Source organism: Triticum urartu, chromosome 2A (genome assembly GCF_056163025.1).
Source record: "Triticum urartu cultivar PI428250 chromosome 2A, HENAU_Tu73, whole genome shotgun sequence".
NCBI classification, from domain to species: Eukaryota; Viridiplantae; Streptophyta; class Magnoliopsida; order Poales; family Poaceae; genus Triticum; species Triticum urartu.
Genome location: NC_141874.1, coordinates 432,814,558 through 432,837,043, shown reverse-complemented (window position 1 = coordinate 432,837,043; position 22,486 = coordinate 432,814,558). Strand labels below are relative to the sequence as shown.

At 48.5% G+C, this 22,486-nt stretch overlaps 4 protein-coding genes and 1 pseudogene across 5 annotated transcripts; 2 read left to right on the top strand and 3 right to left on the bottom strand.

Annotated features, from left to right (window-relative positions):
• The first annotated feature begins 4,578 nt into the window (after nucleotides 1–4,578).
• Nucleotides 4,579–6,180, top strand: SECE1 (secE/sec61-gamma protein transport protein). 2 transcript variants are annotated; one of them, XM_087544054.1, is made up of 2 exons: nucleotides 4,579–5,204; nucleotides 6,051–6,180. In XM_087544054.1, exon 1 carries the CDS (start codon nucleotides 4,579–4,581, stop codon nucleotides 5,200–5,202), a length of 624 nt encoding a protein of 207 aa, XP_087400180.1. In that variant the 3' UTR covers nucleotides 5,203–5,204; nucleotides 6,051–6,180. The 2 variants fall into 2 exon arrangements, with proteins under 2 accessions (XP_087400180.1, XP_087400179.1); XM_087544053.1 differs by lacking the exon at nucleotides 6,051–6,180 and adding an exon at nucleotides 5,743–5,969.
• A 336-nt stretch (nucleotides 6,181–6,516) lies between these two features.
• On the top strand, nucleotides 6,517–7,833 carry LOC147985361 (uncharacterized). Its single transcript, XM_087541533.1, has one exon. It carries the CDS (start codon nucleotides 6,805–6,807, stop codon nucleotides 7,831–7,833), a length of 1,029 nt encoding a protein of 342 aa, XP_087397659.1. The 5' UTR covers nucleotides 6,517–6,804.
• A 1,691-nt stretch (nucleotides 7,834–9,524) lies between these two features.
• Nucleotides 9,525–10,559, bottom strand: LOC147985360 (uncharacterized). Its single transcript, XM_087541532.1, has 2 exons — nucleotides 9,981–10,559; nucleotides 9,525–9,587 (listed from the first exon to the last, which is right to left on the bottom strand). The coding sequence occupies exons 1-2, from the start codon at nucleotides 10,557–10,559 to the stop codon at nucleotides 9,525–9,527; spliced, it is 642 nt and encodes a 213-aa protein (XP_087397658.1).
• Nucleotides 10,560–19,966: 9,407 nt separating this feature from the next.
• LOC147985359 (uncharacterized) lies at nucleotides 19,967–20,476 on the bottom strand. The gene has a single exon (XM_087541531.1). The coding sequence runs from the start codon at nucleotides 20,474–20,476 to the stop codon at nucleotides 19,967–19,969; it is 510 nt and encodes a 169-aa protein (XP_087397657.1).
• A 511-nt stretch (nucleotides 20,477–20,987) lies between these two features.
• On the bottom strand, nucleotides 20,988–22,145 carry LOC147985358 (putative ribose-5-phosphate isomerase 2 pseudogene; annotated as a pseudogene).
• Nucleotides 22,146–22,486: the final 341 nt, after the last annotated feature.

Below are 22,486 nucleotides of genomic sequence, written 5' to 3'. Positions count from 1 at the left end.
ATGTCATCTTGCTTAAGGCGTTACTCTGTTTTTAACTTAATACTCTAGATGCATGCTGGATAGCGGTCGATGAGTGGAGTAATAGTAGTAGATGCAGAATCGTTTCGGTCTACTTGTCACGGACGTGATGCCTATATACATGATCATGCCTAGATATTCTCATAACTATGCTCAATTCTATCAATTGCTCAACAGTAATTTGTTCACCCACCGTAGAATACTTATGCTCTTGAGAGAAGCCACTAGTGAAACCTATGGCCCCCGGGTCTATTCTCATCATATTAATCTCCATCACTTTAATCTTGTTTTGCTTTTTACTTTGCCTTTACTTTTTACTTTGCATCTTTATACCAAAAATATTATATCTATCAGATCTCACTCTCGTAAGTGACCATGAAGGGATTGACAACCCCTAATCGCGTTGGTTGCGAGTAGCTATCGTTTTGTGCAGGTACGAGGGACTTGAGCGTGGCCTCCTACTGGATTGATACCTTGGTTCTCAAAAACTGAGGGAAATACTTACGCTACTCTGCTGCAGCATCCCTTCCTCTTCGGGGAAATCCAACGCAAGCTCAAGAGGTAGCAGTCGCCGCCATGAACTGGGCCAGAGCTGGGTACCCGAGGATGGGGTTGTAGGGGAGGCCGATGCGGGCGATGTCGAAGTCGACCAGCGCAGTGCGGTAGTTGTCGCGCGTGCCGAAGGTGATGAGAAGGCGGATCTGCCCCAGGGAGCGGGCAGCGCCGCCACCAACTCCTGAGAAAGGCTTGCTGAGGCTGAGCCGCTCGAGCGGCACGTGAAGAAGGCTGAAGGCTTCCGTGGAGAGCAAGTTGAGGCCAGCGCCGCCGTCGATGAGGGTCTTGGTGACGACCACGTTGCAGATGGTGGGCGTGCAGAGCATCGGAAGCATGCCCGAGCCGGTGGTGGTGACAGGGTGGTCTTCTGAGCTGAAGGTGAGGTCGGCCTCAGGCGTAGCCCAACCCGGCGCAGCCCCCGAGCGCTTGGAAGCGGCACCAATCTGGCGGAGGAACGGCTTGATGTGACAATCTGAAGGCGGCACCTATGAGCCGCCTAGCAGGGCCACGACTGCGTGGTGCGCCGGTGCCGTGTAGCGCACAGTGAAGAGGTCGCGCAGCTCCTCCCAAGACGCCACCGTGGATCCGGGAAGGTTGAGCAGCCAGGCACGTGGCTCGCCGACGAGGGCCATGAGAAGCCAGTTGGCCATGACCTTATCATCACCCCCGGCCTCGAGGACGGCCTCCTCGTATGCCAGCAGGAAAGCTGACGGGTCCGCTGCGCCGTCGTAGCGCGGCGGCATCTCCGGCTTGAACTTGGGTGGCCACCGCACCCGCCGCAGGGAGGGGGCCAGGGCTCGGAGCCCTCTGGCCCCACCGTCGAGCTGGTCGTCGGAGTCGGTGGCAGGGCGCCTGCCATGTGGGCGAAGCGCGGTGGCGACGGAGTGCAGATCGATGGAAGAGAAGCTACGGCGCACCCCCTACCTGGCGCGCCAAATATCGGATCACGGTTTCCGAAAAAACCCTCGAGGTTCGAACACTAGGGTGCGCGCGAATGTTTTCTCCCTATCGATCCACGCCCTAACTCGCTAAGATCTCGCGGATGAACTCCACGAACTTGCAACACAAAGACACAAGATTTATACTTGTTTGGGCCACCATTGTGGTGTAATACCCTACTCCGGTGTGGTGGTGGTGGATTGCCTCTTGGGCTGATGATGAACAGTACAAGGGGAAGAACAACCTCCTAAGGTTAAGGTGTTCTTGTGCTTGGCGAACTTGTGTGGGTGAGATGCCTCTAAATGAGTTCTCCACCCGTCGTCCCATTACTGTGGTGGCTAGTTTTACTTATACTAGCAAAAGAGCCCGTGCGATGCAACGGGAGAAAAAACACAACACACACTCTTAACCGAACAACAATCACTCAAGACCACAATAGGTCCATCTCCTTTATTTTAGCGACGCAACATATTTGTGTTGCCGCTTATCTTTCTTCTCACCCTCGCCGACGGTGGTCTTAGTGTTCACACAAACCAAAACATGTTAGATTGTGGTTAATCCTAAGACGTCTCTCTCTCTCTCCCTCTCTCCTCCCTCTCCCTCTCTCCTCCCTCTCCCTCTCTCCTCCCTCTCCCTCTCTCTCGCTTTCTCTCACTCACGATGAGAAATCTATTGTTTTCCCCCGCGACGTATTCAGAGGTATGCATGTGTAGTTCTTAATGTTTTCTTTTCTCTATATGATTATAGTGGGTGTTTATTTGCAATCTGGATCGCCGCCTGTATGAAAGAAAAATGGATTGTGCGCTATAGTTATAAGTTTGCTTCCAAAACAATATTTAAAAAATATTTAACAGGTAAAATTAACATCATATACAGATTTCACACATTTTTCTAATCAAATTTCATATATAACATATTAAAATCGGAGTCATGATTTAAAAGATACGTATAATTTAGAAAACCATTTGTTTGAATTAAATATCTCCCAAAATAATATTTATAAATACTTAATAGGTTAAAATAATCTTATATTCATATTCTACATATTTTTCTAATCAAATTTCATATATAATATGTTTAAATTGAGTTGCGGTTTAAAAGATATGGATGGTTTAGAAAAGCATTTGCTTGACTTAAATATGATATGCGGATGGAATACCTAAAATGTCAGGGGGGGGTTTGAAAAACTGTAAAATAACGGTTTGGTGTGACTTAAATGTGGACTGCGGGTTGATTTCATGAAAACGCAGGGGCTTTTTTGCAAATTGGCACGACGGACGGGCAGAAACCCCATGTGCTTCATTATATACTAGCAAAAGAGCCCGTGCGTTGCAACGGGAGAGAAAACATAACACACGCTCTTAACTCAACAACCATCACTCAAGACCACAATAGGTTGGTCTCCTTTATTTTTGCGAGGCATCATATTTGTGTTGCCGCTTATCCTCCTTCTCACCCTCGCCGACGATGGCCTCGGTGTTCACACAAAACAACAAAAACGTGTGTTGAATATGGTTAATCCTAAGGCGTCTCTCTCTCCCTCTCTCCTCCCTCCCCCTCTCTTCCTCTCTCCCTCTCTCACTCTCTCTCTCTCTCTCTCGCTCGCTTTCTCTCATTCTCGCGATGAGAAATAGATATGCATGTGTAGTTATCGATGTTTTCTTTTACCTATATGGTTATAGTGGGGTGTTTATTTGCCATCTGGATCGCCGCCGGTATGAAAAAAAAAGGATCTTGTGCTATAAATTATAAGTTTGCTTCCATAACAATATTTTAAAAATATTTAACAGGTAAAATTAACATCATATTTAGATTCCACATATTTTTCTAATAAAATTTCATATATAATATGTTAAAATCGAAGTTACGGTTTAAAAGATACAGATAATTTAAAAAATTATTTGATTTGACTCAAATATATTCCAAAACAGTATTTAAAAATACTTAACAGGTAAAAATAATCTCATATTCATATTCTACATATTTTTCTAATCAAATTTCATATATAACATGTTCAAATCGGAGTTACGGTTTAAAAGATATGGATGATTTTAAAAAACATTTGTTTGACTTAAATATAATCCATGGATGAATTACCTAAAACATCGGGGGGTTCGAAAAATGTAAAATAACGGTTCGGGTGTGACTTAAATCCGAACGGCGGGTTAATTTTAAAAAAAGACAGAGACTTTTATATAAAATAGGAAAATAACGATTCGTTTCAACTTAAAACAGGATTGTGGATTGAATTCTCTGAAATAGAGGGGCTTTTTCGAAAAATGCCATGACGGATGAAAGAAATCCAATTTGCTTTATTATTAGGTAAAGATAGGTCTGATCCTCTCGCCAAATATTGAGCGAGAAGGGAGCCAATAACAGCCAATTTGAAAGGGAACAGCTAGTACAACTTATCCTGACAAAAATAGTCTTCGCCTGCAAAAGGCTCTGGTGATGACACCGTCTTGGGCTCCATGGTGACCTCCGCCTTGTCGTCCTACTGGTTTTGGTCTCGTTGCATCGATATGGAAACATTTGCTTGATGCCTCGGTACTTCGCGCCTGCGCTTGCCCCCTTGGCACCAAAGAGGAAGCAAGGACGCTACATGCGCTGGCGCCCGCCTGGTCTCGATCGTCATGGCTCACGTCACGAGGACCTCGCGAGATTTGCCTTGTCTTGATCTCTCCGCCCCTCGTGAGCCTGCCTGGCGAGGCCGCTTCTGAGGAGGTCTTGCATCGTCCGCCTCGCGAGGTTTAGCCCCTCACGAGTGTCTTGAATACCTCGTCGATGCAGATAGGCCGTACAGACCTGCTAGCTCAGTCACGCCGTGGGCCGCAGGCAGGCAAGTCAAGGGACCTCCGTTCGCGGAATGCCGATAATGTCCACTTTCAAATTTTTTTCCTTTTTGATGAACTGATGACAAATACACAAAATTATAGTTTTTAAAAAAAAAATACAAAGATTCATATTGGAATTTCTAAATTTGAGGAAAGGAGTCGAGTTTCACGGCGTTGGCTTCTGTTGCCCCTGGACTGCGCCCAAACGTTCGATTTATATCAGACGGTCCCTATGGGCGCGTGGCTCGGCAGGGGATTCGATCCATTCCCTTTGTGTCTTATCTCCGGCGCAGAGAAGCCTCCAGCTCCGGCCGCTGAGCCAACCAAAACGGAAGCCATGGCGACCACGTCGACCACCCCGTTCCACCGTCTCCTCGCCCCGGCCCGGTCGAACCCCGCTGCGCGCCTCTCCCTCTACACCCGCGGCCCTCCCACGCTCTCCTTCTCCCGCTCCATCTCCGTCCGCCGACGTCTCGCTGCCGCATCCAAGGACACCGCCAGCGACAAGGGGCAAGAACAAGAATCGTCCACGGTAGCGGGCGGAGCCGCGGAGCCCGCAGAGGAGGAAACACCTCCGGGTGAAAAGACCTCAGATGAAGTGGCGACGGAGCTTAAGGAGGTGATGCGTGCGCGTAAGGAGGCGGAGGTCGCCGCAGGCGGCGGTTGGTGGTGGGCCGGGGTGGCGCAGGAGATGACGGAGATCGAGTGGCCGGCGCCGGGGAAGGTTCTGGGCACCACGGGGGTCGTCCTCGGGATCATCGCGGGATCCACGGTCGCCCTGCTCTCCGTGAACGCGATCCTCGCCGAGCTCTCCGACCGTGTCTTCGTTGGCCGGGGCCTTCAGGATTTCTTCTAAGGGTGAAGTGGCATCAATTTGTCTCCGTTTATATTTCGAGAATTCAGATAGGCGTATTGCAAGGTTCATAGATTGAAAATGGCTGTGTTGCTGCAAGAGAAATATGATATGCTGTTCCGCAGACAATTGCATTGTGCTAACCTGTGCGTGCGATTCAGTCTTCGGGAAAGAGTTTTGGCTGGCATTTCTGTGCTAACTACTCTTACTCCGAGAAGAGAAACCTAGCTGAGTTTCTACTTATGTCAGTAGCACAAAGTAAAGCTGGTTAATTTATACTTAATAAAACTGATAAACTTACTTGCACTTGGCAATATTTTCTATTTAGTGTAGTGATTTGCTAAAGCTACATTTCTCATCCACAAAACATTTAGCTTAAGTTGTAACCACGACAAGGGAACACCCTAATCTATCTTGTGAACCCAAGTGTATGGCCATTCTTATCTACAACCTCATTCCCGAGCAGTGACATTCACAGGCAGATGATGCAATTCTTCATGACATACATGTATATTGGGTATTGATTTTCGGTGTTGGTTCCAGATCATTCATATTCCTTGGGTTGTCAGAATATATGGTTTTGAAGATAGGATCGCCTCTCCCGACCATGGCTGATATGTATGGCTTGGTATGGATTGGTCCTGCTCTTTTTCTATGATCATGACATACATGTATATTGGGTATTACATTTGGGTGTTATTCCTGTGTGTTTTGGTACGGTATAGGTTCAGCTATTGGTCGTGACATGGACAAATTATTTTTCATCGATATGCAAACATTTCATAGCAAGAATTGGGCTAACAAAGGTTTCACTTTCTGAAGTTCTCTGGAATGTCATGTCTGCAATGCAGCGTGCTTCAAGATTGCAACCAAACGCCACTGCAGAATGACGCATTGACGCTACTCCGAGCTTGGTTGAAAGTTGAAACGTACTACCTCTGTAAGCTGACAAGTATTTCCGGACCGAGGGAATACTTTTAAAGTGATCTAAAATGTCTTATATTAGTTTACAGAGGGAGTAATTGCTATGGCTACACATACGATGCTTTTTTGTCCGGCCTGCTGCATTTTGCTTCTGGGTGTGAATGATTCGATCTTCAGTGCCGTACAGAAATCGTATGTGTAGTGTTGTACATGTGGCATCCTTCTGGAACTTGGGACATGCAAACTTGGCAAGCAAGACAGTCCATGATCCGCGGGAACTTTTACCGTTTCCTGCAAGAAAATGACCATTTAAGAGCAACTCTAATGGAGCGATCCATTTCATCCGTCCGCGTCCGTTTGGATCGACGCGGACAAAAATGACGGCCCAACGCGCCGACCCAAACTCAAATTGTGTTCGTCCGGCGTCCGCGCCGACCCATTTCTGACCCAAAATTGTGTCTGGAATGCGTCGGCGCGGACGCGAAGTGGACGCGCCGCGCGTCTCCTCGCTGTTTGCCGCGCCCCATCTGGCGGCCGTCCAACTACGACGGTCAACATAATTTATGACGACCGCCACCTCGTCAACGACGGCGGTCGTCCTTTTTTAAGCCGGGCGTGCGGCGGGGCCGTTCTCATCCACTACCACTCGCCCCCCGTCCCCATCTGGCCACCCCTGCCCCTATGCCGGCGACAACCCTAGCCACCGCCAGCATGGGTTTCTTTTCCGGCATCGGCAGCAGCCGCAAGGGCAAAGCCCCCGCCCATCATTCCCCCTCCCTTCCTGCCCTCCCCGCGCCGGCGCGCGCTCCCCGTCAGAGGCAGCACATCAACGTGCCATTGTACCAGGCCGAGTGGCACTGGCACCACCGCGTGCCTCTGCCATACCCGGATGTGACGTTGCCGCATGACTGGCATTTGGATCCGGAGAGGATCCCAATGCCGGCGGCGCCGCGGACGGCGAGGGCCCATGCGGAGGAGGTGCGGCGCCGACGGGCGTTGCTGACGTCGGAGCAGCGCGCCGACCCACACTTCGTCGTCGACTCGCCCAACTGGCCTCGATGGTTCGCCTTCGAGCACGAGGAGGCGAGGCGACGCGGCGTCCGCGGCGTCGACCACAGCCTGCCGCCGCCCGCGCTCGTCGTCCGCGACGAGGACCAGGAGGCCGAGGCCGCCTACCAGGCGGCCATCAAGGAGAGCGAGGAGGAGGAGGAGCGATGGAGGGAGCCGGACGAGGCGGCTTTCGAGGCTGCCATGGCGGAGGCCATGGCCCTCTTCGCGGCGGGCGACTGCGTCGTGCCGCCGGTGGCCCCGCCGTCCCCGCCCAAAGCCGAGTCGGAGGAGCCGGTCTACCTCGAGCGCTACTCCTGGACCGGAGTAGTGCGCGAGTGGGTCAGCGCTCCGCCGATCTGGCTCGGGACGACGGAGAAGCAGGAGGCGGCCTACCTCGACCACTGGCGCCGCGTTCGGCTGGCCGAGGAGCGCCGGGAGGGCGAGCGCCTGCAGATGCTCGAGCGCGAGGCCGAAGAGGAGGCGCACCAGGCCCAGGCAGCGGCGGCGCAGGCAGCGGCGGCAAAGCCCGACATCACCGCCGTCTGGAACACGGCGTTCCCCTGGGCCGGCCCTGCGCCGACGTTGATCGACCTCACCGGTCCCGACGCAGACGCCGCCGCCGCCGAGGACGTCTGGGGCAGCGCGTCGTCTAGTTTTTAGTGTTTTAATTAATGTAATGTGGACTTTCGCCGGCTTTCGTAGCCGGCTTTTATGTTTAATTAAATGCATGTGTTTATTTTCAAAATGTTTGCAATATTTTTTTTGCGCGCCGACGAAATGGGTCTGGCCAGCGTTGGGCGCTCGCGTCGATCCAAACACAGCGCCGGACGTTTGTGTCCGCCGGGCAAACCCAAACGGACAAAAAGCGGACAAAAGCGCCGTCCGTTTGGGTCAACCCGTTGAAGTTGCTCTAATATGATCTTTATAATTGCCACAGATCAAATATTCTCTAAAACAAAGTCATAGTATGACTTTCGCGATGTTTCCACTCCATGGTCTTACTTCCACCTTGAAAAAGTGACACCTCTATCTTTTGCTGCTACACTGTTATGTGCCTCTTTCCTTTTTCATTGTTGTCTAAACAAACCTAATTATAGGAAAACCCCGTGAAACAATTGTAGACAATTCGGCAAAAAATTGATCATTTTGAACAGAAGCTGTAAAATAGTTCAAACGTTTTTATGTTAGGACGATCTGGAGGAGGTTGTATGAAAGATAGAAATACCGGAGCTTTTACTCTTTACTACAAATCTTTTGTGAAGAAGTTTCGTGTCGGAGAGGTGTTGATAAAACTCAATATACTTTTCACTGAAGTTTTTGTGTTCTGGGTACTTTTAGATGCAACCAACAGTTGCAATTTTTTAACTTTTGAAAAAGTCAATGAGAACCATGGGTTACTTCTGTGATTTTCGTTTCAGAGTTAGTTGCCTAGGAGAAAAATCTCAAAAGTCAGCATATGTAAAATGTTTCAGTTTCAGTATCCACTAGTTTTTACCAGAAAAGATTTTCACCCCGCTTTATATATAAAATAAATTGTCAGAGTCACAAAGTCCACACAAGACACAACATACAGGTCCACACACGCGCGCGCAAAACACCAAGTGCACAAATAAGGGTTCAGCTGAGGGCACGGCTCAACAAGTCCTAAAAAAACGACAAAAGGCGCCAGCCGCAGAAGGGCCGCCAATGCTAATCCAGCTCTGAAGGTGGCAGAGGGAGCGATGGCGACATGCGAAGAGCCATCGCGCGCTGATCTGCAATGATGGAGAAGATGGCCTCTCGGTCCGGGAGGCGGCTAAGCGGCCGCCAAAGTTACAAGTAACCATACATTTTAAAGATTGCGTCAGTGGCCCGTCGGAGAGGTACACACTGGATGACTAGATGGTTGCAAACGGTCCAAAGGGTCCATGCGAGTACACCGATGCAAAAGCCACCTAATGTGGCGAGCCCGCAGGGGTGAAGCTTGAAGGTCGTCGAAGAGGTCGGGGAAGTTGGAGTTGCACCAACGACCTCTCGAAAGCAAATCCAAAGGAATTGTGCCGACACGCAGGAGAAGAAGATATGGTTCGAGTCTTCTACTGTCCCACATAGGGGGCACAAGCCGTCACCAAGACCATTCCGTTTAAGCACCTCCACGCCAGAGGGGGTGCGGCCCCGGATCCATTGCCATAGGAAAACCCGAATCTTCAAGGGGAGCCTAATGTCCCATGCTTGGGCAAAGGGGGTCGTGGCGGGCGTAGGTAGGATGGCCTGGTAGAGAGATTTAGTGGAGAACCTCCTAGACGGTTCCAGGCGCTATGAAATCTGGTCGGGTGGGCTATCCACCTCCGGAGTCTGTAGCGCAATGCAATCTAGGAGGTCACGCCATTCCGCCGACTCTGGTGGTCCAAATGGTCTATGAAACGCCAGACGCCCTAAGTCAATAAGGGCCACATGGACGGACACATTCAGAACCACCGCTATGGAGAACAGCCTAGGGAATCTAGCTGCAAAGGGGATATTCCCTGCCCACCGATTGAACCAGAACATGGTCGATGCGCCCGACCCAATCGCAATAGAGGTCCCGATGCGGAGGACCGGAAGGAGCTAAATAACAGACTGCCAGAATTGAGAGCCGCCAGATCGTTGGCAGAAGGCCAGTGGCCGACTGCGGAGGTACTTATTCCGGATAATGTCAAGCCAGAGCCCCCCTCCCCATTTGCGATCCGCCACAACCAACAGGTCAGGAGGGCGATGTTCATGCGTTTAGACGAGATGATCCCAAGCCCGCCCTGTTTGCGGGGTTTGCAATTGTTGGGCCAACTCACCATATGATACTTCTGCTCATCACCTTCCCCTGCCCAGTAGAATTGGGCCTGGTACTTAGCGATCTCGTGATGGAGGGTCTCATGGAGGCTATATAAGCTCATGGTGAATACGAGCAGGCTAAAAAGGGAGGAGTTGATGAGGATTGTCCGAGCAGCCTTAGAAAGCCATCGCCCCTGCCAGGGCTTGATGCGCCGAGGAAGTTTGTCCACCATGGGGCGGAGGTCCGCAATGGAGAGGCGCGAGTCACTAATGGGGATCCCCAGATAGGTTGTGGGGAAGGATTCGAATTGGAAGTTAAGGCGGTCGGCAATGGCCATAGATACGGTCGGCGAGTATCCCATTATCATCATTGCGCTCTTGTCAAAGTTGATCTTGAGGCCCAACATCTGTTGGAAAGATAGCAGGAGGAATTTAAGGTTCGTGATGTCCTCTGGGCCGCCGGACACCATGATAATGGTGCCATTGGCGTACTGCAGCATAGAAACTTCCCCCGAGCTAACAAGATGGGGGACAACGCCGTGGATGTGTCCCGCGGCCTTGGCTCTGTCGAGGATGACAACAAGGGCGTCAACCACCATGTTGAACAAAATGTTGGGGAACGTAGTAATTTCAAAAAAATTCCTATGCACACGCAAGATCATGCTGATGCATAGCGACGAGGGGAGAGTGCGATCTACGTACCCTTGTAGACCGACAGCGGAAGCGTTAGCACAACGCGGTTGATGTAGTCATACGTCTTCACGGCCCGACCGATCAAGCACCGAAACTACGGCACCTCTGAGTTCTAGCACACGTTCAGCTCAATGACGATCCTCGGACTCCGATCCAGCAAAGTGTCGGGGAAGAGTTCCGTCAGCATGACGGCATGGTGACGATCTTGATGTTCTACCGTCGCAGGGCTTCGCCTAAGCACCGCTACAATATTATCGAGGATTATAGTGGAAGGGGGCACCGCACACGGCTAAAAAAACGATCACGTGGATCAACTTGTGTGTCTAGGGGTGCCCCCTGCCCCCGTATATAAAGGAGCAAGGGGAAGGAGGCCGGCCCTAGGAGGGGCGCGCCAGGGAGTAGGAGTCCTACTCCTAGTTGGAGTAGGTTTCCTCCTTTCCTAGTCCAACTAGGAGAAGGGGGGAAAGGGGGGAAGAGGGAAAGGAAGGGAGAGAGGGGCCGCGCCCCAAACCCCTTGTCCAATTCGGACTGGGCTTGGGAGGGGCGCGCGCCACCTCCTGGTCATTCCCACTAAGGCCCATTAAGGCCCATTGCTTCTTCCTCGTATTCCTGTAACTCCCCGGTACCTCCGAAAATACCCGAATCACTCGGAACCATTCCGATGTCCGAATATAGTCGTCCAATATATCGATCTTTACGTCTCGACCATTTCGAGACTCCTCGTCATGTCCCCGATCTCATCCAGGACTCCGAACTCCTTCGGTACATCAAAACATATAAACTCATAATGAAACTGTCATCGAAACCTTAAGCGTGCGGACCCTACGGGTTCGAGAACAATGTAAACATGACCGAGACACGTCTCCGGTCAATAACCAATAGCGGAACCTGGATGATCATATTGGCTCCCACATATTCTACGAAGATCTTTATCGGTCAGATCGCATAACAACATACGTTGTTCCCTTTGTCATCGGTATGTTACTTGCCCGAGATTCGATCGTCGGTATCTCAATACCTAGTTCAATCTCATTACCGGCAAGTCTCTTTACTCGTTTCGTACTACATCATCTCGCAACTAACTCATTAGTTGCAATGCTTGCAAGGCTTATGTGATGTGCATTACCAAGAGGGCCCAGAGATACCTCTCCGACAATCGGAGTGACAAATCCTAATCTCGAAATACGCCAACCCAACATGTACCTTTGGAGACACCTGTAGAGCTCCTTTATAATCACCCAGTTATGTTGTGACGTTTGGTAGCACACAAAGTGTTCCTCCGGCAAACGGGAGTTGCATAATCTCATAGTCATAGGAACATGTATAAGTCATGAAGAAAGCAATAGCAACATACTAAATGATCGGGTGCTAAGCTAATGGAATGGGTCATGTCAATCACATCATTCTTCTAATGATGTGATCCCGTTAATCAAAAAACAACTCTTTTGTTCATGGTTAGGAAACATAACCATCTTCGATTAACGAGCTAGTCAAGTAGAGGCATACTAGTGACACTCTGTTTGTCTATGTATTCACACATGTATTATGTTTCCGGTTAATACAATTCTAGCATGAATAATAAACATTTATCATGAAATAAGGAAATAAATAATAACTTTAGTATTGCCTCTAGGGCATATTTCCTTCAGTCTCCCACTTGCACTAGAGTCAATAATCTAGATCACATCGCCATGTGATTTAACATCAATAGTTCACATCACCATGTGATTAACACCCATAGTTCACATCGTCATGTGACAAACACTCAAAGGGTTTACTAGAGTCAGTAATCTAGTTCACATCTATATGTGATTAACACCCAAAGAGTACTAAGGTGTGATCATGTTTTGCTTGTAAGAGAAGTTTAGTCAACGAGTCTGCCAAAATTCAGATCCACATGTATTTTGCAAATTTCTATGTCTACAATGCTCTGCACAGAGCTACTTTAGCTAATTGCTCCCACTTTCAATATGTATCCAGATGAAGACTTAGAGTCATCCGGATCAGTGCCAAAAACGTGTATCGATGTAATCCTTTTACGACGAACCTTTTGTCACCTCCATAACCGAGAAACATATCCTTATTCTACTAAGGATAATTTTGACCGATGTCCAGTGATCTACTCCTAGATCACTATTGTACTTCCTTGCCAAAATCAGTGTAGGGTATACAATAGATCTGGTACATAGCATGGCATACTTTATAGAACCTATGGCTGAGGCATAGGGAATGACTTTCATTCTCTTTCTATCTTCTGCCGTGGTCGGGCTTTGAGTCTTACTCAATTTCACACCTTTTAACACAGGCAAGAACTCTTTCTTTGACTGTTCCATTTTGAACTACTTCAAAATTTTGTCAAGGTATGTACTCATTGAAAAAACTTATCAAGCGTCTTGATCTATCTCTATACATCTTGATGCTCAATATGTAAGCAGCTTCACCGAGGTCTTTCTTTGAAAAACTCCTTTCAAACACTTCTTTATGCTTTACAGAATAATTCTACATTATTTTCGATCAATAATATGTCACTCACATATAATTATCAGAAATGCTGTAGTGCTCCCACTCACTTTCTTATAAATACAGACTTCACCGCAAGTCTGTATAAAACTATATGCTTTGATCAACTCATCAAAGCGTATATTCCAACTCCGAGATGCTTGTGCTAGTCCATAGATGGATTGCTGGAGCTTGCACATTTTGTTAACACCTTTAGGATTGACAAAACCTTCTGGTTGCATCATATACAACTCTTCTTTAAGAAATTTATTAAGGATTGCAGTTTTGTTATCCATTTGCCAAATTTCATAATCATAAAATGCGGCAATTGCTAATATGATTCGGACAGACTTAAGCATCGATACGAGTGAGAAACTCTCATCGTAGTCAACACCTTGAACTTGTCGAAAACCTTTTGCGACAATTCTAGCTTTGTAGATAGTAACACAACTATCAACGTTCGTCTTCCTCTTGAAGATCCATTTAATCTCAATGGCTAGCCGATCATTGGGCAAGTCAATCAAAGTCCATACTTTGTTCTCATACATGGATCTCATCTCAGATTTCATGGCCTTAAGCCATTTCGCGGAATCTGGGCTCATAGTTCGTAGGCTCGTTATGGTCAAGTAACATGACCTCCAGAACAGGATTTACCGTACCACTCTGGTGCGGATCTCACTCTGGTTTACCTACGAGGTTCGGTAGTAACTTGATTTGAAGTTACATGATCATCATCATTAGCTTCCTCACTAATTGGTGTAGTAGTCACTGGAACAGATTTCTGTGATGAACTACTTTCCAATAAGGGAGCAGGTACAGTTACCTCATCAAGTTCTATTTTCCTCCCACTCACTTCTTTCGAGAGAAACTCCTTCTCTAGAAAGGATTCATTCAAAGCAACGAATATATTGCCTTCGGATCTGTGATAGAAGGTGTACCCAACATTTTCTTTTGGGTATCCTATGAAGACGCACTTCTCCGATTTGGGTTAGAGCTTATCTGGTTGAAACTTTTTCACATAAGCATTGCAACCTCAAACTTTAAGAAATGACAGCTTAGGTTTCTTGCCAAACCATAGTTCATACGGTGTCGTCTCAACGGATTTAGATGGTGCCCTATTTAATGTGAATGCAGCTGTCTCTAATGCATAACCCCAAAATGATAGTGGTAGATCGTTAAGAGACATCATAGATCGCACCATATCTAATAAAGTATGGTTATGACATTCGGACACACCATTATGCTGTGGTGTTCCAGGTGGCGTGAGTAGTGAAACTATTTCACATTGTTTTTAACTGAAGTCCAAACTCGCAACTCAAATATTTTACTTCTGCGATCATATCTTAGAAACTTTTTATTTTTGTTACGATGATTCTCCACTTCACTCTGAAATTCTTTGAACTTTTCAAATGTTTCAGACTTGTGTTTCATCAAGTAGATATACTCATATCTGCTCAAATCATCTGTGAAGGTCAGAAAATAACGATACCCGCCGCGAGCTCCAACACTCATCGGATCGCATACATCAGTATGTATTATTTCCAATAAGTCAGTTGCTCGCTCCATTGTTCCGGAGAACGAAGTTTTAGTCATCTTACCCATGAGGCACGGTTCGCAAGTACCAAGTGATTCATAATCAAGTGGTTCCAAAAGTCCATCAGTATGGAGTTTCTTCATGCGCTTTACACCAATATGACCTAAACGGCAGTGCCACAAATAAGTTGCACTATCATTATTAACTTTGCATCTTTTGGTTTGAATATTATGATTATGTGTATCACTGTGATCGAGATCCAACGAACTATTTTCATTGGGTGTGTAACCATATAAGGTTTTATTCATGTAAACAGAACAATAATTTATTCTCTTACTTAAATGAATAACCGTATTACAATAAACATGATCAAATCATATTCATGCTCAACGCAAACACCAAATAACACTTATTTAGGTTCAACACTAATCCCGAAACTATAGGGAGTGTGCGATGATGATCATATCAATCTTGGAACCACTTCCAACACACATCATCACTTCACCCTTAACTAGTCTCTGTTTATTCTGCAACTCCCGTTTCGAGTTACTAATCTTAGCAACTGAACTAGTATCAAATACTGAAGGGTTGCTATAAACACTAGTAAAGTACACATCAATAACATGTATATCAAATATACTTATGTTTACTTTGCCATCCTTTCTTATCCGCCAAATACTTGGGTAGTTCCGCTTCCAGTGACCAGTCCCTTTGCAGTAGAAGCACTTAGTCTCAGGATTAGGACCAGACTTCGGCTTCTTCACTTGAGCAGCAACTTGCTTGATGTTCTTCTTGAAGTTCCCCTTTTCTCCTTTGCCCTTTTCTTGAAACTAGTGGTCTCGTCAACCATCAACACTTCATGTTTTTCTTGATTTCTATCTTCGTCAATTTCAGTATTACGAAGAGCTTGGGAATCGTTTCCGTTATCCCTTGCATATCATAGTTCATCAGGAAGTTCTACTAACTTGGTGATGGTGACTAGAGAATTCTGTTAATCACTATTTTATCTGGAAGATTAACTCCCACTTGATTCAAGCGATTGTAGTTCCCAGACAATCTGAGCACATGCTCACTAGTTGAGCGATTCTCCTCCATCTTTTAGCTATAGAACTTGTTGGAGACTTCATATCTCTCAACTCGGGTATTTGCTTGAAATATTAACTTCAACTCCTAGAACATCTCATATGATCCATGACGTTCAAAACGTCTTTGAAGTCCCGATTCTAAGCCGTTAAGCATGGTGCACTAAACTATCAAGTAGTCATCATATTGAGCTAGCCAAACGTTCATAACATCTGCATCTGCTCCTGCAATAGGTCTGTCACCTAGCGGTGCATCAAGGACATAATTCTTCTGTGCAACAATGAGTATAAACCTCAGATCACGGATCCAATCCGCATCATTGCCACTAACATCTTTCAACACAATTTTCTCTAGGAACATATCAAAATAAACACAGGGAAGCAACAACGCGAGCTATTGATCTACAACATGATTTGCAAAATACTACCAGGACTAAGTTCATGATAAAGTTAGGTTCAATTAATCATATTACTAAAGAACTCCCACTTAGATAGACATCCCTCTAATCCTCTAAGTGATTACGTGATCCAAATCAACTAAACCATGTCCGATCATCACGTGAGATGGAGTAGTTTCATTGGTGAACATCACTATATTGATCATATCTACTATATGATTCACGCTTGACCTTTCGGTCTCCGTGTTCCGAGGCCATATCTGTATATGCTTGGCTCGTCAAGTATAACCTGAGTATTCTGCGTGTGCAACTGTTTTGCACCCGTTGTATTTGAACGTAGAGCCTGTCACACCCGATCATCACGTGGTGTCTCAGCACGAAGAACTTTCGCAACGGTGCATACTCAGGGAGAACACTTCTTGATAATTAGTGAGAGATCATCTTATAATGCTACCGTCAATCAAAGCAAGATAAGATGCATAAAAGATAAACATCACATGCAATCAATATAAGTGATATGATATGGCCATCATCATCTTGTGCTTGTGATCTCCATCTTTGAAGCACCGTCGTGATCACCATCGGCACCGGCGCGACACCTTGATCATCATCGTAGCATCGTTGTCGTCTCGCCAATCTTATGCTTCCACGACTATCGCTACCGCTTAGTGATAAAGTAAAGCATTACAGCGCAGTTGCATTGCATACAATAAAGCGACAACCATATGGCTCCTCCAGTTGCCGATAACTCGGTTACAAAACATGATCATCTCATACAATAAAATTTAGCATCATATCTTGACCATATCACATCACAACATGCCCTGCAAAAACAAGTTAGACGTCCTCTACTTTGTTGTTGCAAGTTTTACGTGGCTGCTACGGGCTTAAGCAAGAACCAATCTTACCTACGCATCAAAACCACAATGATAGTTTGCCAAGTTGGTGTTGGTTTTACATTCGCAAGGACCGGGCGTAGCCACACTCGGTTCAACTAAAGTTGGAGAAACTGTCACCCGCTAGCCACCTTTGTGCAAAGCACGTCAGGAGAATCGGTCTCGCGTAAGCGTACGCGTAATGTCGGTTCGGGCCGCTTCGTCCAACAATACCGCCGAACCAAAGTATGACATGCTGGTAAGCAGTATGACTTATATCGCCCACAACTCACTTGTGTTCTACTCGTGCATATAATATCAACATATAAAACCTAGGCTCTGATACCACTGTTGGGGAACGTAGTAATTTCAAAAAAATTCCTACGCACACGCAAGATCATGGTGATGCATAGCGACGAGGGGAGAGTGCGATCTACGTACCCTTGTAGACCGGTAGCGGAAGTGTTAGCACAACGCGGTTGATGTAGTCGTACGTCTTCACGGCCCGACCGATCAAGCACCGAAACTACGGCACCTCCGAGTTCTAGCACACGTTCAGCTCGATGACGATCCCCGGACTCCGATCCAGCAAAGTGTCGGGGAAGAGTTCCGTCAGCACGACGGCGTGGTGACGATCTTGATGTTCTACCGTCGTAGGGCTTCGCCTAAGCACCGCTACAATATTATCGAGGATTATAGTGGAAGGGGGCACCGCACACGGCTAAGAAAACGATCACGTGGATCAACTTGTGTGTCCAGGGGTGCCCCCTACCCCCGTATATAAAGGAGCAAGGGGAAGGAGGCCGGCCCTAGGAGGGGCGCGCCAGGGAGTAGGAGTCCTACTCCTAGTTGGAGTAGGTTTCCTCCTTTCCTAGTCCAACTAGGAGAAGGGGGAAAGGGGGGAAGAGGGAAAGGAAGGGAGAGAGGGGCCGCGCCCCAAACCCCTTGTCCAATTCGGACTGGGCTTGGGAGGGGCGCGCGCCACCTCCTGGTCATTCCCACTAAGGCCCATTAAGGCCCATTGCTTCTTCCTCGTATTCCTGTAACTCCCCGGTACCTCCGAAAATACCCGAATCACTCGGAACCATTCCGATGTCCGAATATAGTCGTCCAATATATCGATCTTTACGTCTCGACCATTTCGAGACTCCTCGTCATGTCCCCGATCTCATCCAGGACTCCGAACTCCTTCGGTACATCAAAACATATAAACTCATAATGAAACTATCATCGAAACCTTAAGCGTGCGGACCCTACGGGTTCAAGAACAATGTAGACATGACCGAGACACGTCTCCGATCAATAACCAATAGCGGAACCTGGATGCTCATATTGGCTCCCACATATTCTACGAAGATCTTTATCGGTCAGACCGCATACGTTGTTCCCTTTGTCATCGGTATGTTACTTGCCCGAGATTCGATCGTCGGTATCTCAATACCTAGTTCAATCTCGTTACCGGTAAGTCTCTTTACTCGTTCCGTAATACATCATCTCGCAACTAACTCATTAGTTGCAATGCTTGCAAGGCTTATGTGATGTGCATTACCGAGAGGGCCCAGAGATACCTCTCCGACAATCGGAGTGACAAATCCTAATCTCGAAATACGCCAACCCAACATGTACCTTTGGAGACACCTGTAGAGCTCCTTTATAATCACCCAGTTACGTTGTGACGTTTGGTAGCACACAAAGTGTTCCTCCGGCAAACGGGAGTTGCATAATCTCATAGTCATAGGAACATGTATAAGTCATGAAGAAAGCAATAGCAACATACTAAATGATCGGGTGCTAAGCTAATGGAATGGGTCATGTCAATCACATCATTCTTCTAATGATGTGATCCCGTTAATCAAAAAACAACTCTTTTGTTCTTGATTAGGAAACATAACCATCTTCGATTAACGAGCTAGTCAAGTAGAGGCATACTAGTGACACTTTGTTTGTCTATGTATTCACACATGTATTATGTTTTCGGTTAATACAATTCTAGCATGAATAATAAACATTTATCATGAAATAAGGAAATAAATAATAACTTTATTATTGCCTCTAGGGCATATTTCCTTCACAAAAGGGGGGAGAAGGGATCGCCCTGTCTCACCCCACAAAGGGTGGGGAAGAAGGGACCGAACTCGCCGTCAATGTTCACCATGGTGCGGCCGCAGGACACCATCTGCATCACACGTGTGACCCATCTATCGTCAAACCCTTTGCGCGGGAGAACTTCCCGCAGGAAGGGCCAGTAGACCGTGTCGTAGGCCTTATGGAAATCAATCTTCAGGAAGACCGCCTGCTGATGCCGGGCGCGACCTCATGAAGGACTTCGTGGAACACCAAAACCCCATCCAGGATGTATCGACCCTTGATGAAAGTCGATTGATTCCTGTAGGTGATTTGGTCAGCTAGCAGGGTCACCCTATTGGCGTACCCCTTCGCCAGAATACGGAAGATCACATTGATCACCGTAATAGGGCGGAACTGACGGATGTCTGAGGCCCTGGCTACCTTAGGGATGAGGGTGATGATCTCATAGTTCAGCCGGGCCAAGTCAACCGCCCTAACGTAGAATTCCTAAAATATCGCTAACACCTCCGGTTTAATGACCAGCCAGAAGGTCTAGAAGAACTTAACCGGGACACCGTCCAGGCCCAGGGCGGATGAGGGGTTCATGCCTTTGATTGCGGCCCAGATCTCCGCCTCACTAAAGGGGGCCATGAGGGCGTCATTGGTTGCAGCAGAGACGCGGTCGCTGCCTTGCCAAATATCCGGGTCAAGGGCTACCCCTCCCCGAGAGGAGGGAGAGAAAAGGGCTTTATAAAAGCCATCTACATGGGCATGGATCTCATCTGGGTGTTGGAGCAGGGAGTCTCCGTCCCAGAGTAGGGGGATCCTGTTGCGGCATCGGCGGCCATTAGCAATGGCCTAGAAGTAGGCCGTATTAGCATCACCCTTAAGGACCCATCGATGGGTTCCCCGTTGACGCAAATACGCCTCCTCGTCCGTGTAGATGACCGAGAGTTGATCCTCAAGGTCGTACCAAAGGAGCCACTCGTCCGGAGAAAGGCCAGAAGTGTCAGCCCAGAGGTCAAGAGCCTGGACGAAGACCAGGATGGCCTTCTGATGCTCGCGAACGGCACGGCCAAGATTCGCACCCCAGCCCTTCATAAACTGGCGAGCGCATTTAGCACAAAAGTGGATGGTGTCAATCACCGAGAAGGGGCGTGAGGCGGCGGCACGGGCCTCAGCCCATCGGGTGCTGACGACCTCAACAAAACCGGGCTGGTTGAGCCAGAATTCCTCAAACCGAAAATGAGGTTGACGAGGACGGTCATTCTCAGAAGAGAGGAGCAAGGGCACATGGTCATAAACGATCCAGGTAATCATGCGAAGCGACGCCAGAGGGCATTGCAGCTCCCATTCCGGGGAGACCATGACGCGGTCCAGGACGGAGCGAGTCGGGTCCGCCTGACGGTTGGTCTAGGTAAATCTGGCACCAACCCTATCTAATTCACAGAGGCCTAAATCTTCACTGGTTTTTACGGTACATTCTGGAGATGTTCTTAGAGGTGCTTTGTGTTAAAAGTGAAACACTATTGTCCATGCAAATAAGTGCCGAAAAGAGTGGCCCATTTGGATGGCAGAAAGGAAGATAAAAGTGGCAAAAGAAGTGTCTCCATACAAACGGATATCTAGAAATCCGGTGCATTGAATCGGACCATTAAACTTTAAAAAAAAACTGCCACGCACATTCTATCCATGCCTAGTTGAGACTACAGATTTGGACCCTACTGGACCGTAGCCAATCCATTTCCTGTCATGGATTGGTGAACACAAAACACAGGCACATGGCTACTTACCACTGAATCGGGAGGGAACGGACAGCTGATGTAAGCCAGAGTATCTATCAGGCCTAAACAAGGAGTCAAAATTGGGAGGCGAGCAATGAACAAAACTGACTTGATAACATTATGGAGCGAAGTCCAAAATTTATTAGCTTCACCACATTAAGCTGGGCACCATCGCATTACCCATGAATAGGAGGAAACGCTGTAACAGTAACGTAGAGCAAGTTCACCGCAGGAGCAAGAACAGCTTGAATCTGGGCTTATTGTCATCTCCTCTGCAGACTCTTCCCCAGGCGGCCAGGCTACTTCTTGCTGAGGACCGCCACGGTGCCGTCCTTCTTGGCGACGATCACCTTGGTGGCCATGCCGAGGAACATGCCGTGCTCGACGACGCCCGTGATGCGCAGCAGGCTGTCGCTTATGTCGCGCAGGTTGCCGTGTATGCCGTCCTCGAAGAACATCTCGACGATGTGGTTGCCGTTGTCGGTGAGAAAGAGCTCCTCCTGGCCGTCGCCGGCCTTGGACTTGACGGTCCTGAGCCTGGCGTGGAAGCCCGGCAATTTGTCGAACACCTTGCGGATGAGGCCGAGCGTGTAGGCGCTGCCGAAGGGGACGACCTCGACGGGCACGGAGCCCGTGCAGCCGAGGCGGGGGACGAGCTTGGACTCGTCGACGATGACGACGAAGCGGGCGCCGGCGCCCTCGATCATCTTCTCGCGGAGGAGCGAGCCGCCGCGGCCCTTGACGAGGTTGAGGTCCGGGTCGACCTCGTCGGCGCCGTCGATGGAGAGGTGGATCTCGGCGGCGTCGGCGAGCGCGAGCATGGGGATCCCGACGCGCGCGGCGTGCGCCTCCGTCTTGAGGGAGGTGGGCACCCCGGCGACCGCGCGCAGCGCGCCGGTGCGGAGGAGGGCCCCGAGGCGGTCGAGCGCGTGCGCGGCCGTGGAGCCGGTGCCGAGCCCCAGCGTCATGCCGGACTCCACCATGTCGACGGCGCGGTGCGCGGAGACGCGCTTGAGGTCCTCCTGCGTCGCCGCGTCGAGGGCCCGCGGCGGCGAGGCGGCGCTGCCCATGGCGGCGAGGCGAGGGGGGCGAGGGTTTCTTGGAGGGGATTGGGGTGGGAACGGGAGCAGAAACGGGAGGTGGGGGATTTGGGGAGGATTTTCCTACGAATCTTTGTGTAGATTTTTAGGAAAGGAGGCGGCGGGAAATGGGAAGCGGAGGTGGAGGCGGAGCGTGTGGGGGGAGATGGCACAGAATCGGCAGCATTTATGGGCATCGGAATGCGTGAAAGGTGCGGCGAATCAGGGCGTGTCTCTCTCTCTGACCTGACGCGGTCTTTAATTCGGGGGTTCTGCACGCGTTGTAAAACGGAACGGAAACTCTCCTCTACGCTACGTACCGCACTTCTCTCCGTTGCTTTGCACTGCAGTGCCATGATTCACGTTGCTGGGGCAAGAAACGGAAGGAAACGGCGTGCTTCATGCTTGATTTATTAACAATTTCGGTTGCTGATAGGCCTATCTTCGCCAGAGGGATGCAGCTCCGTACCGTTCGCTTTTAACACGGCAAACTTTCTACCGCTGCCACAGCGAGA

What these genes read in the sequence shown, in the direction of transcription:
- SECE1 (XM_087544054.1), top strand. Translation starts at nt 4,579, where the DNA reads ATGGGCGCGTGGCTCGGCAGGGGATTCGATCCATTCCCTTTGTGTCTT.
- LOC147985361 (XM_087541533.1), top strand. Translation starts at nt 6,805, where the DNA reads ATGCCGGCGACAACCCTAGCCACCGCCAGCATGGGTTTCTTTTCCGGC.
- LOC147985360 (XM_087541532.1), bottom strand. Translation starts at nt 10,559, where the DNA reads ATGGTGGTTGACGCCCTTGTTGTCATCCTCGACAGAGCCAAGGCCGCG. An exon ending in ATGAGCAGAAGTATCATATG is followed by an intron (nt 9,588 to 9,980) that starts GTGAGTTGGCCC and finishes TTATTGACTTAG; the next exon opens with GGCGTCTGGCGTTTCATAGA.
- LOC147985359 (XM_087541531.1), bottom strand. Translation starts at nt 20,476, where the DNA reads ATGGTCTCCCCGGAATGGGAGCTGCAATGCCCTCTGGCGTCGCTTCGC.